This window comes from Aulonocara stuartgranti (assembly GCF_965226115.1).
Source record: "Aulonocara stuartgranti genome assembly, chromosome: 5".
NCBI classification, from domain to species: Eukaryota; Metazoa; Chordata; class Actinopteri; order Cichliformes; family Cichlidae; genus Aulonocara; species Aulonocara stuartgranti.
The window spans coordinates 10,696,715-10,718,368 of record NC_138943.1 but is presented as its reverse complement, the minus strand read 5'-3'; the positions used below and the strand labels follow the sequence as shown (position 1 = coordinate 10,718,368).

At 38.6% G+C, this 21,654-nt stretch overlaps 2 protein-coding genes across 4 annotated transcripts in view; both read left to right on the top strand.

The window, feature by feature from the left end:
* The window catches only part of cpne1 (copine I), a 28,645-nt gene extending 20,275 nt beyond the window's left edge, over positions 1-8,370 (top strand). For both annotated transcript variants that reach the window (XM_082534466.1, XM_082534467.1), the window contains exons 4-16: positions 1,045-1,119; positions 1,207-1,278; positions 1,648-1,731; positions 1,949-2,038; positions 2,123-2,221; positions 2,304-2,390; positions 2,855-2,914; positions 3,104-3,237; positions 3,422-3,476; positions 3,655-3,709; positions 4,132-4,265; positions 4,353-4,589; positions 5,258-8,370. In XM_082534466.1, coding sequence (XP_082390592.1) covers positions 1,045-1,119; positions 1,207-1,278; positions 1,648-1,731; positions 1,949-2,038; positions 2,123-2,221; positions 2,304-2,390; positions 2,855-2,914; positions 3,104-3,237; positions 3,422-3,476; positions 3,655-3,709; positions 4,132-4,265; positions 4,353-4,589; positions 5,258-5,374 — 1,299 coding nt within the window. In that variant the 3' untranslated portion in view covers positions 5,375-8,370. The remainder of the gene's footprint in view (positions 1-1,044; positions 1,120-1,206; positions 1,279-1,647; positions 1,732-1,948; positions 2,039-2,122; positions 2,222-2,303; positions 2,391-2,854; positions 2,915-3,103; positions 3,238-3,421; positions 3,477-3,654; positions 3,710-4,131; positions 4,266-4,352; positions 4,590-5,257) is intronic.
* Positions 8,371-8,835: 465 nt separating this feature from the next.
* The window catches only part of fer1l4 (fer-1 like family member 4), a 30,233-nt gene continuing 17,414 nt past the window's right edge, over positions 8,836-21,654 (top strand). For both annotated transcript variants that reach the window (XM_082534454.1, XM_082534453.1), the window contains exons 1-13: positions 8,836-9,021; positions 10,802-10,857; positions 15,894-15,982; positions 16,517-16,616; positions 16,708-16,805; positions 16,934-16,978; positions 17,735-17,899; positions 18,008-18,068; positions 18,895-19,026; positions 19,104-19,166; positions 19,268-19,352; positions 19,433-19,601; positions 20,998-21,175. In XM_082534454.1, the coding sequence (XP_082390580.1) occupies positions 8,943-9,021; positions 10,802-10,857; positions 15,894-15,982; positions 16,517-16,616; positions 16,708-16,805; positions 16,934-16,978; positions 17,735-17,899; positions 18,008-18,068; positions 18,895-19,026; positions 19,104-19,166; positions 19,268-19,352; positions 19,433-19,601; positions 20,998-21,175 (1,320 nt within the window). In that variant the 5' untranslated portion in view covers positions 8,836-8,942. The remainder of the gene's footprint in view (positions 9,022-10,801; positions 10,858-15,893; positions 15,983-16,516; positions 16,617-16,707; positions 16,806-16,933; positions 16,979-17,734; positions 17,900-18,007; positions 18,069-18,894; positions 19,027-19,103; positions 19,167-19,267; positions 19,353-19,432; positions 19,602-20,997; positions 21,176-21,654) is intronic.

Genomic DNA, 21,654 nt, shown 5'->3' with positions numbered 1-21,654 from the left:
AGTGTGTTTGCGAGCGGCCTGAGTGATGGGGGTCGCTCAGATTAGTGGGGTGGGTGGGCAAGGGTGGGGTACTTTTTATAAAGTTTATACATTTTTCATAAATGTATGTGACATCAATCATATAACACAAGTTTCACTATAAAGTTACTGAAATAAGTAGATGCACTTTCTTTATTGAAAGTGGAATTGTAACTCATTAACTTTCATTAAAACTTTTGTTGGCAACGTGTCAGAAACTAGCTGAAATGCAAAATATGCTGAATATGACCAAGAAATAAACAATTTGAGATGCAGGAAATGTTTCACGGTTTTTAATTATTGTGCAAAGTTGTTGCAAATAAATTTTCTTTTAACTAACATAATGATTCACGATCAGCTGTTCCAGTCTTACAATGTGTAGATCATAGGTGTCAAACTCTCAGAGCTGGCCTACTGGTATTATACAGCTAATATATATATTGTTTAGTATTAAGCTTTGCTTGTTCCATATTCAGTTTTTCAGCAAAACGTGTTTGAGTCCATAAGAAAAGATTCATTCTTATATCTGGAGGAATAAATATATTTCAATAAATATTAACGTTAGCCCGCGACTTTGTTCCAGTTTTGAATTTTGGCCCACTGTGTATTTGAGTTTGACACCCCTAGTGTAGATTATTCAATGCAGATTATTCTGCAGTTTTCCAATGTAATGCTGGCGCCCTCTAGTGGTGTCATTGAACCATAACGAGCTATGCTGTCTGTGCTGCAGCTGATTGGCTGTTTTTAATTCTGAAATGGCGTTTTTGTTGTTGTTGTTGTTGTTTTTTTTAAACTTACAGATTCAGGTTGAGTCTACTGGTTTGAGGCATGCAAGCTGATATAAGATTATAATCTGATATCCATTAAAATGTTCAACAACACTTTATTTTTGTTAGGCAAGAAACTAAAAAGTTCCTCTGAGGTCAACATTGCCCTCTGCTGGACAAACTGTGTTATGCAAATTCAGGTTTGGGAGCTGGCTGTCAATGATTAAGCTGCAAACATTACCTTCTCTGTGTGTTTCAGATAGTTTCCAGCAAAACTGTGACCAGACCTCTGCAGCTGAAGAAGGGCAAACCTGCTGGGAAGGGAACCATCACTGTATGTAGAGTATCGCTGTACTGAGAATAAAACAAGATTATGATGACTGTGACTTTAACATAAGTGTGTGTGTTTCTGTGTGTGTAGATCACAGCAGAGGAGATAAAGGACAACAGAGCCATTGAGTTGGAGTGGGAGGCTAAAAACCTTGACAAGAAGGTATCTTCTACTTCCTACTTTATTTAATTCTTAATTATTACTCACTGAGGTTTGATCTCATGAACAGCTGCTCTGAATGGCTGATGGTGTTTCTTGATACTCCCCATCGGTCTTATTTTTCCTCACCTTTGTGCTTAAAAACATAATTTAAGTGTATTTTTTAGCTTTTTAATTTTGAGCTTTTCTTAGACTCTCATTTTTATTACAAAGAGTTTGGTAATGTGTACTGGATTTTCCTTTTATATATCTGAGCCACTGATGACATGCAGCTATATCAGAGTATGTGTTGCTTTCTAATCTACCCTCACAGCTTAGTAAAATGCATCGCCAATAAATGAGATTGCAGCATGCTGTCCTCCGTTTGTTTAGGATACGTTTGGGAAGTCTGATCCATTCCTGGAGTTTTTTAGACAGGGAGATGATGGAAAATGGCAGCTGGTCCACAGGACAGAGGTAAACACACATGCACACACCTTATTTCATGTGAGAGATGGCTGTTAATTGCTACGATCCTTCTCAAACTCTTTCTTGTTGCTGAAATACAAAATATTTAAACATCTAACACTCTTAGCTTATCATGTGGAAAAACTACAAAAGCACAAACAGAAAATTATGGTGAAGATGACCGAGATGAGGACTGTTTCTGTGTATTTGTGTTTTCTGTTTGTAGGTTGTGAAGAACAATCTGAATCCAACCTGGAAGAAGTTCACCATCCCTCTGCAGACTCTCTGCTACAGCGACCTTGAAAGACCTCTGAAGGTTCCACCAATTAGAATCCACCTCAGTTCATGACAGCCAATCAAATGTGTAACTGTTCCATTAAATCCTGTCCTTCCTTTGCAGGTGGATTGTTCTGATTACGACAGTGATGGATCTCATGATCTGATTGGTTCTTTCACCACTAAAGTCTCCGATATGCAGAAAACAGCACACGGCTCACCGGTGAGTCCAGCGATGATAAGACACGTGACGTATTTTAGTTTGCTGCTGAGAGGTTATTGAGCTGTGCCGTGTTGTTCTCCAGGTGCAATTTGACTGCATCCATCCCGAGAAACAGAAGAAGAAGAAGAGCTACAAGAACTCTGGAGTTGTCTCTGTCAAGAGCTGCAAGGTAAAGACTACGTGACACAGGGTTCTCTTCAAGGGGTTTACTTTTTTAAAATTTTCAACTTTATTTAAATGGGAATTCCTTTAAAGTTAAAATCTCACTTTTGTTTAATGGGGACCTGCCCAAGAAAGTACACATTACATGGTTATTAACATTATAAAATCAAGTAAATCAAAAACATATATCAGATAAAAATAAACAAATGAGAAAACGATGTGCATAAAGTTCAGCTTAGGGATACTAATTCTACTCTTCCTCTACAGTTACTGTGTAAACCACTGTCAGACAGACTGAACAGATTCCTCCTCTCTTGAGCTGAAGTTTCTATTCATTGAGTTTTCTTGAACTGTTCACTGCTAATCAGAGCTCTGTCAGCTTGGCTTGTTGGTGACTATTGCCATGACGGAAGTGAATCTTTAGTAAAGATGCATGCATCGAAACATGTTTGATTCTCTGTTTGTGTGCAGCTGATCACTCAGTACACCTTCCTGGACTATGTGATGGGTGGCTGCCAGATCAACTTCACCGTATGTCAACGCCAGCTCACATGCACACATTTTAAGTGGTGTAATTTATCTAACCAAGCTCAGTAACTCAAAGGGTGGCTTATCTTTGTCATTTGACTTTTCAGCTACTGATCACAACTTATCAATCAACTTGAGCAGTTGAAAAAGAAGTTAATAAACTAACGCTGTAATTTTATGTGAACGCTTTAGGTTGGGATTGACTTCACTGGCTCTAATGGTGATCCTCGCTCACCCAACTCTCTCCACTATATGAGTGCAGATGGGCTGAACCAGTACCTGTCTGCTCTGTGGTCTGTGGGCCACGTGGTCCAGGACTATGACACGTCAGTACTCATTCACTCAAACTACACCCAAACAACTTCACATCTCCAACCTGAGCCTTAAACTCTAAACTCTGCAGCCTTCTAAGCTCTTGTTCTGCTCTCCTGACTGCACTCTAACCTCTGGTGAAATGAAAATGTTTCTGATCTTTATGTCTAACAGTCATTATTTTGTTTCCTCTTTCAGCGATAAACTCTTCCCAGCGTTCGGTTTTGGAGCCAAATTACCTCCAGACTACCAGGTCAGCTCTCTAACCGACCAATCACAAAGCCTGTTTCTTTAGTTTCTGTTTGTTTCTGAAGTGAGAGATCATTAATTCCCTGAGGTGTAAAAATTATTTTGTAATTTTCTGATTTGATTTCGTTGATCTAAATCAGTTATGTCCGGTTTACTAAACCGTTCTACTGTTGATCCTACAGGCGGCACACCACGAATTCGCCCTCAACTTCAACCCAACTAACCCTTACTGCCAAGGTACACACACATTTACTGTACCTCAAAAGTGATATGATTTACTAGATTATTCCATTTAAAAAACAGGTGAAGGAAGAATTAATTAAAATTTTATTTAAGATAGTTTAGCTGTTATTTGACAAAAAAAAAAGATTGTACCCTTAGTCATGAGTTTTAACATCTTATTATGTATCAATAAAGATGTGATTTGATGAGCATTAGAATGGGTTTTTCCAAAGGTAGCTGCATGGGAAGAGATCTCTCTCACTAACATCTGATGCACACACAGTCATTTTGTTCTGAAGCAGACCTGAAAAGTGACAGAAACCGCTCAGTTCAAAAAGGAGAAACATGGTTACCCTTAGTAGGCATCCAAGGAGGGAAGAGTTAACAGATTTTCTTTTTAAAGTTTGGTTTTTCTGCTTTGCTGCTGCCACTCTTAGGCATCCAGGGGATTGTTGAAGCCTACAGGATGGTTTTGCCTCAGATCAGGCTCTCTGGACCAACAAACTTCTCCCCCATCATCAACCACGTTGCCTCCATTGCTGCCGGTGCCGCACAGGCTAATGCTGCCGCTGTGAGTGAACTCATAACAACTAAAGCTTAAGACAATTAGCCTGAAATACACAGTCTAACTTTGACATGTATCTTCTTGTCTCTGCAGCAATACTTTGTCCTGCTGATCCTCACTGATGGCGAGATCACTGACTTTGACCAGACGAGGGACGCCATCGTTCGGGCATCAAGACTCCCCATGTCAATCATTATTGTGGGGGTAGGACCAGCTGACTTTAAGGCCATGGAGCTTCTGGATGGAGATGACGGTGTGCTTAGGTCAACAACTGGAGAATCAGTCGCCAGAGACATTGTCCAGTTCGTGCCGTACAGACAGTTTGCAGATGTAAGTGTGATGCATAAGAAGACTAAAAGAAAGTTCAGGCTCAGTTACAAAGGACTCATTCCTGTGGCCCATCATTTTAATATTTTAATTCTTTAGTTATAAATTTAATATTATTCCAACTTTTATGACAACTATTATGCTGAAAACCTGAAAGATAAACAGAAACATTACTTCTCATGCCGACACGGCACAAAGCAGATTTTTAGATGCTTTCCACTAAAACAGTGCAGTCACTGTGCCTAAATAGGCAAATATAGACAGAATTTAGGTGGATTCTTGCTTGAATTTAATGAAATGCAAGGACATTATTTTTTTTACATCTTCCTCCAGAATGACAACTTTTCTCATCCAGTTTTGTTTTATACTGACGGCTGACCCCTCCCTCCAACTACCCTGCTGGATTTACCTGTGTACTTTTATAGATGAAGGGATATTTCTTTCATAGAAATGATGATAAGTCTCTACATTCAATTCATGCAACCACTCTCCTCAGAGGGCACAAAACAAAAATGCATCAACAACAGAAAATATTTTCTTAATTTAAAACCTGTTCAGGTCTAAAATAATATACTCTAAATGTTAACCTGTCTCTGGGGGTGAAGTCATTTCTGTGCATGGACTCTGTGGTGTTGGAGGAAATCATTAACAACGTCTCTCTCTTTTTCCAGGCTCCTCAGGCTGCTCTGGCTCAGTCTGTGCTCGCTGAGATTCCCAATCAGCTGGTCTCTTATTTTAAAACGAGAGGGCTGGATCCACCAAAATCTCAGGCTGCTGCTAAATCCTAAACATTCCGCATGCCCTAAAGCCCACCCTCACATTCCCCAAAACCGAAGGCCCACCCTCATGTCATTCCAACCCACCGCTAGACCACATGCCCCCACTCGGCCTTCAGCCACAAAGTTGACCACTCTTCAAGGACCACGCTGATGTGTTAGCCAATTGCAGAACAGCACTCAGCTGTTAGCCAATCAGGATGCCACAGGAAAACATCCCAGTTTTGTTTACTCCATTTAAGAATGTCTTTGTTTCCAGATCTTTGTCTTCTATAGCTGGAATGATAATCTTAGAATAGAAATGGCAGATTATTTATTCCTTCTGCTGCTTCCACAGTATCTATGCAGATCACATGTGTTTGTTAGCATGTGTTTGAATAACAAAGAGCCACACACACACACACACACACAGGAGAAAAAGTGTCTTGTTTTTGTTCCACATGTATTCTAACAGAAGAAGAAAGTTACTGACAGAGGAGATGTGATCTCTAAAATCTGCACAGATGTCTGGGTTTTCTCATTCGTTTAAATGTAGTTTTATCACAGCAGCCCCTAGTGGACATGAGTGGCACTGCAGCTCCTGGTTCCTCAGCTCTGTGTGTGTGTTGCTCTGATTAGCTTTTTTTTTTTTAAATGTGCCAATACCTTGCACTTTGCTGGAAGATTATATTACAAATGATATATAGCTTTACACCTACCGCCTTACTATAGACTTTAATGCTGCCTTATAGTGTAGCCTTAGTTTAGCTTCTTTCTTGCTACTTGAGCCTGGATGTTTCTGTATAGCTCTCTTGTGCTGCTGGTTGTTAATGCTGCCATTTTGGCTCCCAGAGCTCCATTTTGCACATTATGTCAGTAACGTTTGCAGGTTACTAGTAAATCTGAACGTCTGCAATTCAACTGCAATCAATTGATTGAAATAGAGTCGAGGTTGGACATTAAAGATAATATAATGTGTGCTTTATAAGAAAGCAATTAGTATCAAACATAATGTGCAAAGTGAAGTCAAACAAAGTTTAGAACAATGACAGTAAAGTGCCTTTTTGAATAAACCTGAAAACTTTTCACACTTGAATGAATCCTGGGAGCCAAAATGGCCACCTGTGCTGCACAGTGACATCACTGCTCTATTTGGATCCTATGCAAATAAGATGTTATTGAAGTTGGAAAAAAATTGTTTCCAAAGCAAACACGAACACTTTAAAACATGAATTTGTATTCAAGCTTGAACTCCATATCACAGCAACATGTCCAGGCTTTGAAGGATTAATGCCAAGGAAAACATGAGATGCAGAAGTAAGCAATTAATAATCAAACTAAGCTTTTATGTAACTGAAACGCAGTGAAGTCGTAAAACAGCAAGCATTGTGGACACTTTAAGAAACCTCAAGATAAACATGGCTCCTACAGCCTGGGATGCTGGGATTTAAAACGTGTCAAAATATGTTTACAGCATAGTCACATTTAATTTTGTTATAAAATACTGTTACCACAGCTTCAGCTGTAAAGACTTCTAAACAATTATTAGATGTTGTGCCTTTTTTGTTTTTTAAAAGATTAGCTAGAGAAAATGCAGGAAAGGAAGGAGGAAAAATGGGAAAAAGAAGTGCTTGGTTAAACTGAAACGCTCGACTTTGTGGTCGGTGTCTTGACCTCCAAACTCATGGCAAGATTGAGCTTTTTTTACTCATGTCACATCATCACTTTTGCAAACGAAAAGAAGAAAAGTGACATCAACGTTCGCTTTTCACAGCTAATTTTAGGTCAAATTCTTGTACTCTGTATTGATTGTATTTTTATTTTAACTTGAGCCAAGATTTCTTGTTTCAGTCTCATGAAAGTGCTGGTTTGATTTTCTTCAATTAAAACTCTGAGAGATCAGATCTCCAGGGGAAAAGGTCAGGCAAAAGTGATCAAACACGTTGTTTTATCTATTTTTAATTGAAACTGTATTTCACCATGAATATGGGTGATAGAAAGCCACCTCTTCTGCACAGCGTCCTGATAGACTCGCAGGAAGTGAATCCTCTGCTAATTTTGTCACAGAAGTTCAGAGATCAGCTGAATGGGATAAACTGATTCTTATTAAAACACCATCTCCCTTGTTTTGCTTTACTGTTTGCCAAAATCCTTTTCCTTGCAGAACTGACTATAATTGTCACAGCAGCGCACACAACTACTGTATTAACAGCTGTGATCAGTTCAACAGAAAGATCCGTATCATTTAAATACATTTTTAACAACGGCAAAATTTTTATTTATTTTTTTTAAAGTTCCACGTATTGGACAAAATTTGGGCGAAAAGTCAGTTTGTGTTTTGTTTTCTTTAAATTTCTTTTCTTCATCTCATGATCTGCGCTATGCCAAGCCTTTAGGTCGGGAGCTGCTGGTTTATTTCTGCTGTGGCAAAGGGGTTAGGGTTAGTCTTAGAAACAGGTCTGCAGTGTTTGAATCTTCTGCAAACAGAACATTCTAAACTGTTGTAGAAAAAGATAATAAAATCAGAACAATAGTGATTTCATTTTGGTTGTTTTGGGTTTTTTTGTACCAAACATTAGTAGATTCAGTAGAAAGCTTTTTTTCTTACAGGTTGTTTTTCACCTTCACCCTCACCTGGTGCTTCTAAAGAAAGGGAAACTTCTGTTTTCACATGTTGAATACTGAAATATATTTTTGTTCTAGTAAAACATATTTTAGGAGTCAATTGTTGATCATATTGATTGGTCACATGGTGCAGTCATCTCACAAACCCACAGTATCAACAAATTAAGCTTAAGATTAGGTATTAATAATGATAAAGCACTACATCTCCCATAGTATTCCCACACTGCTGCAGGCTGTGATTAGAATAGTTTGTGGAGCCACAGCATAATGTGACTAGCAGCTCCACTGCTTGTTCGGCTAACTACTATCGACTTACCTGTGTAACTAAACCAGTATAACCAATAATAAACCTGTCTGTGAAGAATGCTTTTCTCAAGATGGTAATAAAAACTGGGAAATGGAAAGCGTGGTGGTTTTTGTGTTTCATTGGAAGAGCTGCTGCTGTTCTTGTAAAAACGTCATTTTCTTCTTATCTTTACTTACTGAGAGAAGGACGACTGTTTGTTTAGCTAGTCTACCTCTCAGCATGAATGATTTCTCACACAAACATACTGACGTTCATGTTTCAGCTCCATCGGGTTGAAAGGGAGGCTTTGCTCTTTATATTCAGTCGAACACACTCAGAGCTGGTCAAACTATCTGATCATCTGTGCTGGAATCAAACATTTGTTTCCCCATCATAGAGTTCATCCACTCAAAGTTAAAACTGCTTCCTGGAACAGGGTGCAGGTAAACTCTGCAGAAGGCTGGAGTGTGTGCGTGTGTGCTTTTTGAGGAGGAAACTAGTTGAGCAACTGTATTTGCTTTCTCAAACATTTAAAAGGTCCTGCCCTACACACACACACACTTTAACAAGACTAACTGTACAGTCACACACACAGTTTCATACCGCTGAAGAGGGAAGACGGAGAAGAAGCAATGAGTCGACTTCATAAGGACATGATGTAAATAGACAGAAAAACAGGTGTCTGTTATCATGTCCATCACTGTGAATCTGAAGAGGATCTTTAACCTGCCAGGGCGATCTGACAGAAAGGTCGAACTCTGCTTCAGAGGTCGGTAACACACAGCAGCAATGTCCGCACACACCTTTGGTCTCTTTGGCACATTAAGTGAAACAAAAGTGTGAGGACACACATGATCTGTGTTCTTGGTTTGCTTTATTGAACTTCTATCGTTTTTTTTTTATCGTAAAAGTAACAGTACCAAACTGTAAAAATGCAACAGTCTAAATTCTGCATAAAAATACTGAAAGTATAAAAACTAGCAGAAAAGTGCCAATAATTTAAAACAAGTAAATCCAGAGTATTACATTTAAAAGGTGCATTACTGATTTGGAATTATGGGTTTTTATTATGGTGGCAGAGCAGTGTAGAGTTCATTGTCACTGCGTTACATCTTCTGTTTACATTTGAGACTCTGACGTTAGAGAGAAACTGTTTTTTTAAACTTCAGCCAATCCTTGATTTTGTTCTGCTTCACTTCCTCTGGAGGGACACTGGTAAGAGGAGGAGGAGAAATGGGAACAAATACATAAACTACAAACAGATGTAGCAACTGAAACAAGGGAAAAGTTATTTTAGCACTGCTGGCATGTGGAGATTTATTTATTTTGTTTATTTTTAAGCTGAGAAATTCACTGCATGAATTTAAATTTCATACAGTGAACAAATAAGAAAATCAAACGTGGAGCTCAGATGACGAGTAAAAACACGTTGAAGCTCAAATGATTGACAGGATTAAAGAAGCATTAAACTACACAAGGATGATGTTTATTGTTTAGGTTCACATTTCCAGTGTTTTTTTGTTGTTGTTGTTGTTTTAATAAATTTTATCTAGTTTTTCCTGATATCTAGTGACGATTTTTTGATGTGGTCCGAAGCCAACTTCAGTCTTGACTGAAACCAGCTTATTGTTTCATTATTGCCAGTAGCTGTACTGGTGTAAAACAGAAACTGCTTAAATCAACTTTTAGGCTGTGTTAAGAAGAGCGTTAAAGTGTACTCTGTGATGGTCTTTTCATTACAGCGTACAGAAAAGTTTATTTGTCAGCATTTGAACAAACATTAAATTGCTACACATGTACACGTATGGGTGTTACTCAGTCAACATTAAAATAAGTCCCTACACTGCAGAGGTGAAGCATTCAGATGCTGATGCGTATATTATCAGGGATTCAATTAGAAGTAAAGGCGATGCATTTAAAGTATTTAAGTAACTGTGACCACCACACCATTATAAACTGGTTTTAGAGTGTTTTATTGATGCATTAATGTGTAAATAAAACATTGCTGTACTTCAGTTGGTGCTTTTTTGTAAGATCTTTATAATTTTTTCATAATCTTACAATCTGTTTATTATCTCATTCTAACAACTGATCTGGTTTGGCTTTTGTAATAAATTCATACTATGATGACGATGAAGTTAAAATAATTAACAGTGAATGAGCGTTTGGCCAAAATATATTTATTATATATATTATATATAATTATTGTAATTATTAAAATAATGCCATTGACATTACTTTGAATTAAATAGTCATTAAAGCTGTATTTGTAAATGTCAGATAATTTAAATTAAAACATATTTACGGTAAGATAAGGATCACTCATTTCTGTGCAAAAAAACAATGAGGTACATTTTTTCTGAAATGTTGCAGCTTGAAATGATGAAAATTACAGCAAGTTATTGAATTACACATCTTTTTTTAAGAAGAAAAAAAAACATAGCCACAAAGTGGAACATTAGACAAGGCAGTTTTGTTTTATTGCTATGTTTATATTTCATTCACAGTGTGCAGACAAAAGCATCACAGTCTGTCTGTCTTTCCTTCAGGTTTCACCCATAAAACCAGAGTCCTGCAGTGTGAGAATGTGGCCATCTTCAATGAGGTCAGTAAACCATATTATGCTATGGACATGCTCATGCCATTCAGAAAAGCGCCAGCTGGATGTATCCCTGTAAGCATATTCTGCAGATGAACATTTACAATCTCGAACCAAAGGATTTTTGGTGCTGGAAGCTTTCTGGTTTCCATCTGCTTTTTTCTTGTTTTCTGAGCACCATTGAACAATCACAGGCATTAGTTGGATTTGGGTAAATGGTCTATGCAGACCTCCAGAGTCTAAAGTTACCAGGCTAGCTTACCCGTCCTCATAATCCCCAGATGTATAGTTACCTGACAAATCTGCTTTCCAAAACTATCTTCAAACTATGACCAGTTATAAACCCAGTTCCTTGAAACCTGCATTTTTCTCTAATGATCTCCAGGGGACGACTCCTCTGGTTGCACGAAGATGAGACTGTCTATAAAACAATGGCGCTAAATCGTATTTTGACTTTACTATGGAGTTTTTATTCTCAGTCTGTATTTTAAAGTCTTCCTCAACACAGCGAGATATTTAATTTGTAAGTTAGATTAAAGCAGGGGTTAATATAGCTGTAACAAAATTGCGATGGAGAAGCTGGCACTTTATACCATCGCTCTCAGTTTCTCAATTCAGATCCACAAGTTAGTTGTGTCTGATTAAAAAACAAACAAAACAATCAAAAAAGAAAAGCGTGACGAGACCGGCCAAAATGCTTAGCTTGCATTTTCCAAATAGGAGGCCACAAATCAAAGGGAGGCATCACTATCGATCGCTCGTTTCTTGTGTGACTCTGGCGTTTAAAGAGATGTCTGTTCAGATGGGAGTGCGGAGATTAGCCTTCATTCTAATGGAAGCCCTCAGACACATGATTTATGCACAGGTTTGTGCAAACACACTTTTAGTAAGTGAGAGCATTTGAGATTTCAGATCAAATGATTTTCATCCTTTCTGTCTGTACTGGTCTGTACTTGTTTATCGTTATCAGGACCACGTTGAACTCGCAGGGGGCTGTTTGACACGTCAGACTTGGTTTTAAGAGGACAATAAATGGTCAGTTTGAGGCTCCTCACAAAGACAGAAACGCTGTGCGCGTGTTGGAGCTGGTAGCTGCTGCTGTTTGCCTGCTACAGATTGAAACTATTTTAATTAAACTGATATGAGAGTGTACCCCTCCTATAGTGCACACACAGCCACTCCTTCAGCACACACGCCTGCTACTGGAATGAATTGACGTTAATCTGCTTCACTCTGTTAAGACAGATGTGATAGATGAATCCATCCTCCTGGCATGGCTCACGGTCTGTTAGCTGGTTGGTCCACTAAACTGATCAGGTCTAAAATATTTAAACAACTCAACATGAAGGTTTTGATAGACATAACAGCCCATCCAATCCTAGACTGAACTACAACACTGGACTGATAGTTTTGGTTTACAAACCAAACCGACATCAACAAATTCTGCTTGTAATCTTGTGACATTTGGTACAGACATCATGCAGAGAGGCTGTATTGTTCAGTTAATTCTGATTCATTCTCAGGGATGTAACTACCATTCACAGTCCTTTATAATCTTTATTATCAGGTCATAGTTTGAATTTATCTAAAGCTGTCATTTATGACCAAAACCAAAAAGTCCAACATTTTAACTGTATGACATGTATGTGTGGCATTTTATCGAGCTGCTACATTTATAGTTGTAACTGTGACAGGATTCCTTCCGATAAGCTTTAAGGCGACTTTTATACTTAGTTCACACAAAAGAAAGAGGTTTAACAAATTGACATTATTGTGTGAATAAAATGTCATAAGACATGAGGAGATTCAACAAAGCTGACCAACTACCAAACCGAGAAACTCGTGCAGAGATTCTTTCCTAGTCTATTAATTATTTAATGACATAGAAGGAAGACAAGAATATTTCAGTGCACAGAGGCAGAAACTGTACTTGAAAAAGAAAGCAAACACCATCAATTATACATCCTGAATATGAAGACAGCAACGGGCACCTTTTTCTAGTTACTTGTGTTACAAGAAAAGGCTACAAGAAAAGCCATCTGACCGAAGTTCTTAAATGGGAACCATGACCACGGGCTAATCAGAAATTAATGCCAAAACCAGAAATATTTACGGGGTCTTAAGTATTAAAAGTATTTTGATTGGAGACAGGCCAGCATTAGGAGATGGAGATGCCCAGTGAAAATATGGTGATGACATTTAAGCACAGATTCACCCATGAGGTGAGCTACTAAAATAAAAAATGTTTAAAATATTTTAATGATATTTATTTATTAATTGGGAGGCACAGTGGTTAGCACTGGTGCCTCACAGCAAGGAGTTCCTAAGTTCAATTCCACCACCAGGCCAGGGTCTTTCTTTGCAGAGTTTGCTGTTTGCCCAGTTTCTCCCCGGATACTCCCACAGTCCAAAGACATGCAGTTAGTGATTAATTGGAAACACTAAATTGCCCATAGGTTTGAATGCGGGAGTGAATGTGAGCGTGAATGATTGTCTCGATGCATTATCCCTGTGACAATCTGGCAACCTATCTAGGGTGTACCCTCCCTCTCGCCCTTAGAAAGCTGGGACAGGCTTCAGCACCCCCGTGACCCTGAGAGGGATAAGCAGAAGAGAGTAGATATTTATTATTTTTCATATTATGCGTTCTTCTATTTTATTTTTAATTTAAATATTTGTTTTAATGCACACACTTCAGTTTAACATGTTTCCAGGACAGAGCACGACACTCATGTGCTGCATAGAGAACTGTTCATTTCCAACTAATGCCCCTAATTGGGCTTTTACATCCAACATGCGCACACTTTAGTTTAACAAGAAAAATATTACTACATTTATAAAAGTGCAAAAGTGTAAAATCGTATTATAAATAATGAATAATTGGCTGCAGTTCTGACTTGCTTTAAAGAAATGAGAGCTTTTGACATTCTTCCAAAAGAGATATATCTAAGAGGATACATCTCTGCCACATGTCAGAATACAAGTTTATGGTACCTAATGAAGCACCTGGCAACATTTCTGGGCAGCAGAGATTTTGGCAGCATTGCTGTGACACAGTGTCAAAAATACTCTCTTTAAACGTGACTCTCGCCGTATTGCCATCTTTGGTGTCCCAGTGGAGTACAAACGATTCTCCAACCGGTTAGATGGAGATCTCACCTCATTATTGGCAATGTGACACCTATTCCTACTCCATCAGCAATGCTCCCTCCCATGTGCAGTGGCTCTGTGATACAATGTCTTTTCTTAAACCTGATACGATCAACCATTCTCTCTGAGGCAAATCCCACAACTTCTCACATGTGGAAAGCCTTCCTGACACATTTTAGCTCAGTATAATCCCCGTCTCCAGATGTGTCCCCATCCATGTTCTCCCACCTTCTTGATTCTGTATCTATTGACTTATTAGTTTTTTCTTTTTCTCTCTTATTGTTTCTTCTGTGATTGATTTTAGAAGTTGAAAGGCCTTTCCGACAATAAATACATTAAAAGAAAAAGAAACACTATTGCATGATTTCAAAGATGAAAAAAGAAAGCCGAGTAAAAGCCTCAGTCTCATTACATAACCTCCTGTTTGTTGATAAAGTAATACAGAAACCTCTTGTGACGTGATCATGAGTATCTGAGTATATATTTCTTTGCTTCTGAGTCAGACATCTGTTTGTTCTTCAGGTGTGACCAGGTGAGTGTATCTGTGTGTCTCTGCCACACTATGATTAACAGCTGAAGTGGAAAATGTCCAAAGTTCTTTCCTGGATCTAGATTTAATTTTTCTGTTTGTTTGAGGATCAAATTCTTTTAGTACAACAATTACAAGATGTCATGGCTGAGAAAACGGAAATATTAACATTTGAAATAAAAACTGAACTTTTACAAATAAATGAAGCTAAATAACTGTGAATCATGATGAGTGATGGATCCTGACAGATTTGTTTCTTTATGACTTTTATCTGAGAATCCCAGCATGCTAATTAAAAATCATGACGTAATTGTCAAACTGCATCATAGAACCATATTTTGCTTTTATCTATGCTTCAGATACAAGAAGTGTGACTGAAAATGTCGGCACCGGAGGCATTGCACAGTAGCTGATATAAAGTTTTACACAACAAATGTGTAAACCAAGAATATGAAGATGATTTGGCACAAAGATAGTGTGGTTTTATTTTTATTTTTCCTTACTTTTTCACATCTCTTTATTGAATTTTCAAATATATTCTGGTACATAAAAATACACCCCCTATTCATCCCAACTCCTGAACTATTCCCACCCCAGTAGGCTACAGTTATGGTTTTATGGATGTATTATTTATTTTCACAATAAAATGAAGTACAGCTTTCTTTTCTTTGGGATAAATATTATTTTTTGAAATTCTGAGTGACTTCTATTGAAATAAATTCCAAAAAATATTTTCTAAACTGTAAGAAAATCACTTAACCCAGATTTTTGACTCAAAGTGTCATTTTTTCCCCTTCTTGTTTCCATTTTTTTTTTTTTTTACTCAGACTTACTGGGTTTTTTTGGTTCAATCACTGCCTCCAAAAATGTCCTTAGTCAAGGCACTGAAAGATTAATGCATAATGTTTTAAACGAAATCAGGTCAGTATAAGTGTAAAACTGTGGAAAACTCCCGTTCTTGATTGTTTTATGTTGGGGATCTTAAATCTTAGAGTGTGTTTTAAGACCATTAATGGTTTTTGTTTTGAGTCCAGTGTCTTTTTTTAAAGAAGAAATTGTACAAATGACTGCAGCTCTGGCCAAAGACAACTTCAATGTTAAAATGTTTTTTCGTGTCAATTTCTACCAGCAGAATGATAGAAATAATCTCAAAACAAATCTACTTGTTGTCGTTGTGTTTAGATGTCAGAGGATCTATAGTGTGTTTTATAGTGTATGGAAGCATGTTTGTAAACCTCTGAACGAAGCTCAGTCATCTGAATTCAGTGAAGAAGTCGTTAAATACATTCAAAACTGTGTGTGTGTGTGTGTGTGTGTGTGTGTGTGTGTGTGTGTGTGTGTGTGTGTGTGTGTGTACTTGCAGCATTTCCGATGGCCTCACTACGGAAAAGAGATCAGTACTGAAGTTTTGACCGTCAGCGTTTACAACTGCAGTAAATTCTTCTCTAACAGGTAACACACACACACACACACACATCTAACAGATTAACAAAAACGTCATCATCACATCTTATTAGCAATTTGTCATAATGAAATAGTAACTAATAATGATAATTAATAGTAAAAGATAAGTCCTTGGTGAGTTTATGGGGTGCTTTCAATTATTATGATGAACACTCACACGTCTCTGCTGGGAGGACCTAATAACATAGATTATATACACAGAAATGATCATATTTGGATTAGAGGGTGGAGTACTAACCCTAGCAAGCCTGATTAGCATCCTTCCATCCATGATCTGTGCAATGAACAGACACAGATTTGCTAATTATTGTTATTCAGCCCTGCAGTAGCTCCATGAATAAGATGTGAGAAAAATGAAAATGAAGTAATGAAAAGCACCTGTGGTGTTAGAGTAGAAAGAAAAAGAAATTCAGTTTTGACATGTTTATACATTTTTACTTTCTCTATATTGACTAAATTGTATTTTTAAGCGTAAATATCAAATGCTGTTGTGTAAGTTATACTGAAAGCTTGTTTTTGTAGACTGCTTGGGAAGCTGATCATCAGCCTCCAGCATGTCGTGACTTCTGGGAGGTTGGTAGTACGGGAACCGCTCACCGATGCCAGCTACAGCCTGACTGATGTGAGGACGCACAATCACACACGGTGCTGTATGAAAGTCTGGATTTTAAATGCAAACACTTACCTCTGGTTACATCTCCTTCTTTCTGTAGATCTACATAGAGCTGGAAATTCGGTTTCATCCACTTGAAGGAACCGCAGGGACCTGGGATGGACGGGACTTTCTGAGCATAGATGAAGAAAAGGATGAGTAAGTAATATATATGCTGGACAGAAAAATCTTTTTTTTTAATCTCATCTGCAGTAAAGACCTGTTTTATGAAAGCGGCCACTGCAAGATGTTTTTAGCTTGACTAGTTTTGTTCTTTTGTTCTTCAGATCAACTCTGGTCATCAGAAATGAAGGAGCTGATGACATTGAAGGGTGAGAATTAACATCACTTACACAATCTTTAAAGTGAGCTGACACCAAAGCCGCTCTGTACATAGAGTAAAACTCTTCCTCACAGGAGTCTCCGATTCATTAATCATTCAAGCTTTTTATCAAGCAGTCAGTCTACAGTAATGTCAGTTTATTTATTTTTATAGCCCGATGCATCATGCATAAAGATTTAATGGGCTTCACATGCATAATAGCATATTAAAAATAAAACAAAAGAAAATAAATATTTAAAGAGTCACTGATATATTCAAACAAACAAACAAACAAACAAAAAAAAGCCCAAAGATACCACAAATACAAAACAAAGAAAAAGAAAAAACAAGAAAATCATCTCAGGCTTGATGATTAATTAATCTCTGCTTCCATCCACCTCGACTCCTCCCTCTGTGGAGGCCATAGGTCTATGATAACATCATCTTCCTCATGCTTTCCCCTCATCTTTCCTTCATTATTTTGAGTCACACTTTCGCTCCTTTTCATGTGTATAGAAGTGTGTATGTTAGAATGAACGTGTGACCCTATGTGTCTGCGTGCTTATCTTTGATATGTGGCTTTTATTCAAACTAGGAAACACTTTGTAAGTCAGTGTTTTTTGTTATTATTATTATTCACAAAAGTGTGGCAAGCCTCTCTGACCATTCACGGTGTCTCACTCTAGTCCAAGCCTGTGCACTGCTGGAATAACGTTTCTGTAAATCGTGGTTGAGTTTGTCACTGTGTCTCGTATTTTCCCATCAGGCAGCGGACAATCGGCCGCCTCGATCAATTGGACAGAGAGGCTCGGCGCCTGGGGCAGAATCTGCTTCCGAGGGATGAGGAAGACGAGGATGGTGATTACGATGATTACGATGATGACGTGATGGACATGGAGGCTTCGAACATCATCTTTACTTCTCTGCTGAGGTAAATCAGGTTACCTTCTCTATGTTATACTACCTGTAGCTTATCTGAGTGAAGTTGAAATGATTACTGTCTGCTGTTTTATGTGTGTGTTTGTGCGTGTGCGCGCAGTCGTTGCAGGCCGCTGTCTAAAAGTTCTGTTGGAGCGATGCCCAGAGTCCAGAGCTTCCAGGTGAGTTCATGCAGCTATTTATTTCTGAGGCTGGTGTTTACAGGACAGGTTCAGGTCAGGGATGCCAAACATGCGGCACGCAGACCACAACCTGTTCTCAAGATGGGTCCAATCCAGCCAACTGCCTGGCTTTGCAAAGAGACAAACCTGTAGGAGAAGAACTTTTGAGTGTATTTTTGAATATTGGAGTTTTATATTGGAGTTAATATTTTTTATTATCTGTTTTGGTTTATTTCTTTACATACCATGAAACAAAAACACATTTCTTACAGTTTTTATGTAATGGTCTTACTCATCTGGCTACCTCGTCAACAAAATGGGATGCACATAGCCCATAAACTAAGATTTGACAACCCCAATTAAGTAATTTTTCCTCCTTACATTTGCTGGGAAAGTATTAGGAATCTTGTCCCAGGTAGCCATTAATTAAAAGATAAAGTTTGTCTACAGGATAGAGAAATGCTGCTGTAGTCAGTGAAAGAAATCTGTCAGAGTATTTCATAATTAATCAATCATACATAGAAAATATTCAGTCTTTATCAGTGGGAGAACCTGTAAAACCTGTGAAACAGTTAAAAGTCCAAAATCTGTGCCCTTCACATTGTCCAAAACACTCCAGTGGGCCAGATTTGAGTCTTTTTGTCAGGCCAATTCTCGCCCCTGTACCTTATGTTTAACACCAACATGTGCTTTAGATAAAGTCAACAGACAGACCTGGATATCACTCAGTCCTCTATCATTACACACTATAAAGACCATAAATTTGAATTGTGTGTGTGTGTGTGCGTGTGTGTGTGTGTGTGTGTGTGTGTGTGTGTGTGTACAGGTAAATGTGAACATCCTCGAGGCCCAGAAGCTGGTTGGAGTGAACATCAGCCCTGCAGTTTTCATCAGCGTAGGAAACCAGAAAAGACACACTGCAACTCAGAAATCCACCAACTGTCCGTTCTACAACGAGGTACAGTGGAGTGGAGATCAGAGCAGAACACAGTAGACTGCAGTAGAGTCCATCACAGTTTTTTTCTGTTCTTTCAGAACTTCCAGTTTGACTTCCAGGAGGCTCCACAGACTTTCCTTGATAAAGTCATAGAGATAAAGGTCAGCTCTATTAATTTTCCAATTGTCTCTCATGATGTTGCCATGGTGACATACTTGAGGGTATGGCCTAAGTGAACACCTGTGATGTTTCTTCCTCTCAGGTGTTCCACAGGCGGACTTTGGCCTTCCTGTTGACCCACATTGGAACCTTCAAGATTGACATATCTACCGTGTACAACCAGCCGGGTATAAGTACTTTTCACAGTGTGGTACTCTGATCTGACTACTGCAGTACTCACTGACCTCTTTTCTCTCTGCCTCTCCAGACCACCGCTTCTACCAGAAGTGGGCTCCTCTCACTGATCCTGCAGATACACGGTCGGGGATCAAAGGTTATGTCAAGGCCAGCCTCAATGTGCTAATGAAGGGGGATACTCTGAGCATGCCCAGTCTGCCACCGTCCTCCTCGTCTGGAGCCACCGAAGACATTGAAAAGTCAGTTCTAATGCCGTATTGGAATCATTATTAGTCCTCATGTCTTATTCACCTTTATTTCAAACAAGATTAGTCCCTATCATTGTAAAAACAATCAATAATAATCATTACCAATAACATAAAAAACAGAAGATGTAAAGAGAACCTGTCATTTCTAGTCTGATACTTTTATTATTATGCAGGAATTTATTTTTGTCTGAAACAAGCAGTTTTAGTTCCCTTCACACTCAACCTCCCTTTATACATGGCCTTATTGTTGCCCCTCATAAGCAAACGGTTTGAACAGCAGGTGCGTTGGGCTTCTGTATTCACAGGAAATGATTGTATTGGCTGCACTCTGCTGCTTTCTCTGGCATCATGTCGAGTCCCGACAAGTCATCTCGCTCATCTAGCTCTTGATCCATCACAATTCAGTGATAAAATGAAAAATGTGGCAATGAGGACCTCAAGTCATTCTGTGTTTGAGTAATTCTGAGCAGTGCTGCAGGAGGAGCAGTGATTTTTGTGAATTTTAGCTTGCCATGGTATAGCAGTCCTTGGGCCAACTGAGCTAAAAACTGCCTGATATTGAGTGTTTAGACCAGTCTAAAGCCCATTTTTCCCTAAATGGAATTATTTCCACATTTGCTGACCTCATGTTTAAAACAAAATTATTTATACACCCCCTAATTTGAGTATGAAAAATACAAATAGCGTCCTTGTTTAACAAAACAACACAGTCGTGAATGCAGAGATTATGACTTAACAAGGCCACCTCAGTCCTAGCAGACCCCTAAAATCAAGTGTGGGCACAAATAAATCAACACCACCTCTTATTGTTCTGGATAATTTACCTAATGGAAGCACTTAAGTATTATTAAATTCTGTTCTTTTGAATTCTTTTGGCGACAGAGAAAAACTGGACTCAGAGTGGTCAAGCTCAAAAAATGATCTTTATTTTACATTTCCGGAAATGGAGACCTGAACACACAAACACACAAGCTCAGGTCTGAAAGCATTAGAAGCCAGCATGGTTATATAGTTCTGCTGCACGTCACACAAACATAGTTTCGATATAAACAACTCCTTCTGTGTTTCTAGTTTCGCTTTTTCTGTCTAGTTTCCTGTGATTTATTAATATGTCTCTGCACTAAACTTCCCCTTTCTTTACTTCAGGATTCACTGTGTTTAGATGACGTGATGAGATGGGGTCGTCTGTCTTACTAGTAATTTTGCTCTTTATTCTAAAGGTTCCAGTTTGCTAACTTTTGTCATGAGTTCAACCACTAAACTTATGGGCGCATCAAATCTCAGCAAAACAAAAATGCAGATCTCGTTGTGAACTATTGAATCTGAGATTGATAAAAACATACAGCACACATCATCAGTGGGTTGTGATATTGTGTTTTTCCTGCAGGAACTTGCTGCTTCCTCGTGGTATGCCTTCTGAGCGCCCCTGGGCTCGGTTCCGTGTCCGGATCTACAGGGCCGAGGGTTTGCCCACCATGGAGGCGGGGCTAATGGCCTTTGTGTCTGTCACTGACAGGACTGTATTCATTGACCCCTATGTGAAGGTGACCTTCGCTGGCCAACAGGTACTCAGATATATAAATGTACAAATGTTGTTTGTGGTCTGAGTGCTGGTTCAGAAGCATTGCTGAAACAAATTTTCCTGCATTTCAACTTGTGTACCAAACTTTGGTTTCTGCTATTGTCACATCTGCAAGAAAAACACAAACAGGATGTTCACAGCTTTATAATATTCATAGGTCAGTCCTAGAATTGCATTAAACTTTTTGTGCTCATTTTCAACTCTGTTTAGTTTTGCTAGAGTAGCTTCAGAGATTAAAATCATCCTTACCTACATTTTAATGGGCTTGCTTAGCTCCTCCCCCTTCAACCCAACTTTTTTCTAATTAGTTCACCTCCACAAACAGAAGGTCTGGACAGGCTGCAGGTTGGGCTTTCATACTGACAGCCTAATCTTGACCACATTAGGGATGTTCCTTCTGACTGAATAAATACAGAACCAGGAGTAGAAAGAACTGTCTGATAGTGAATGTTTACAGCAGTC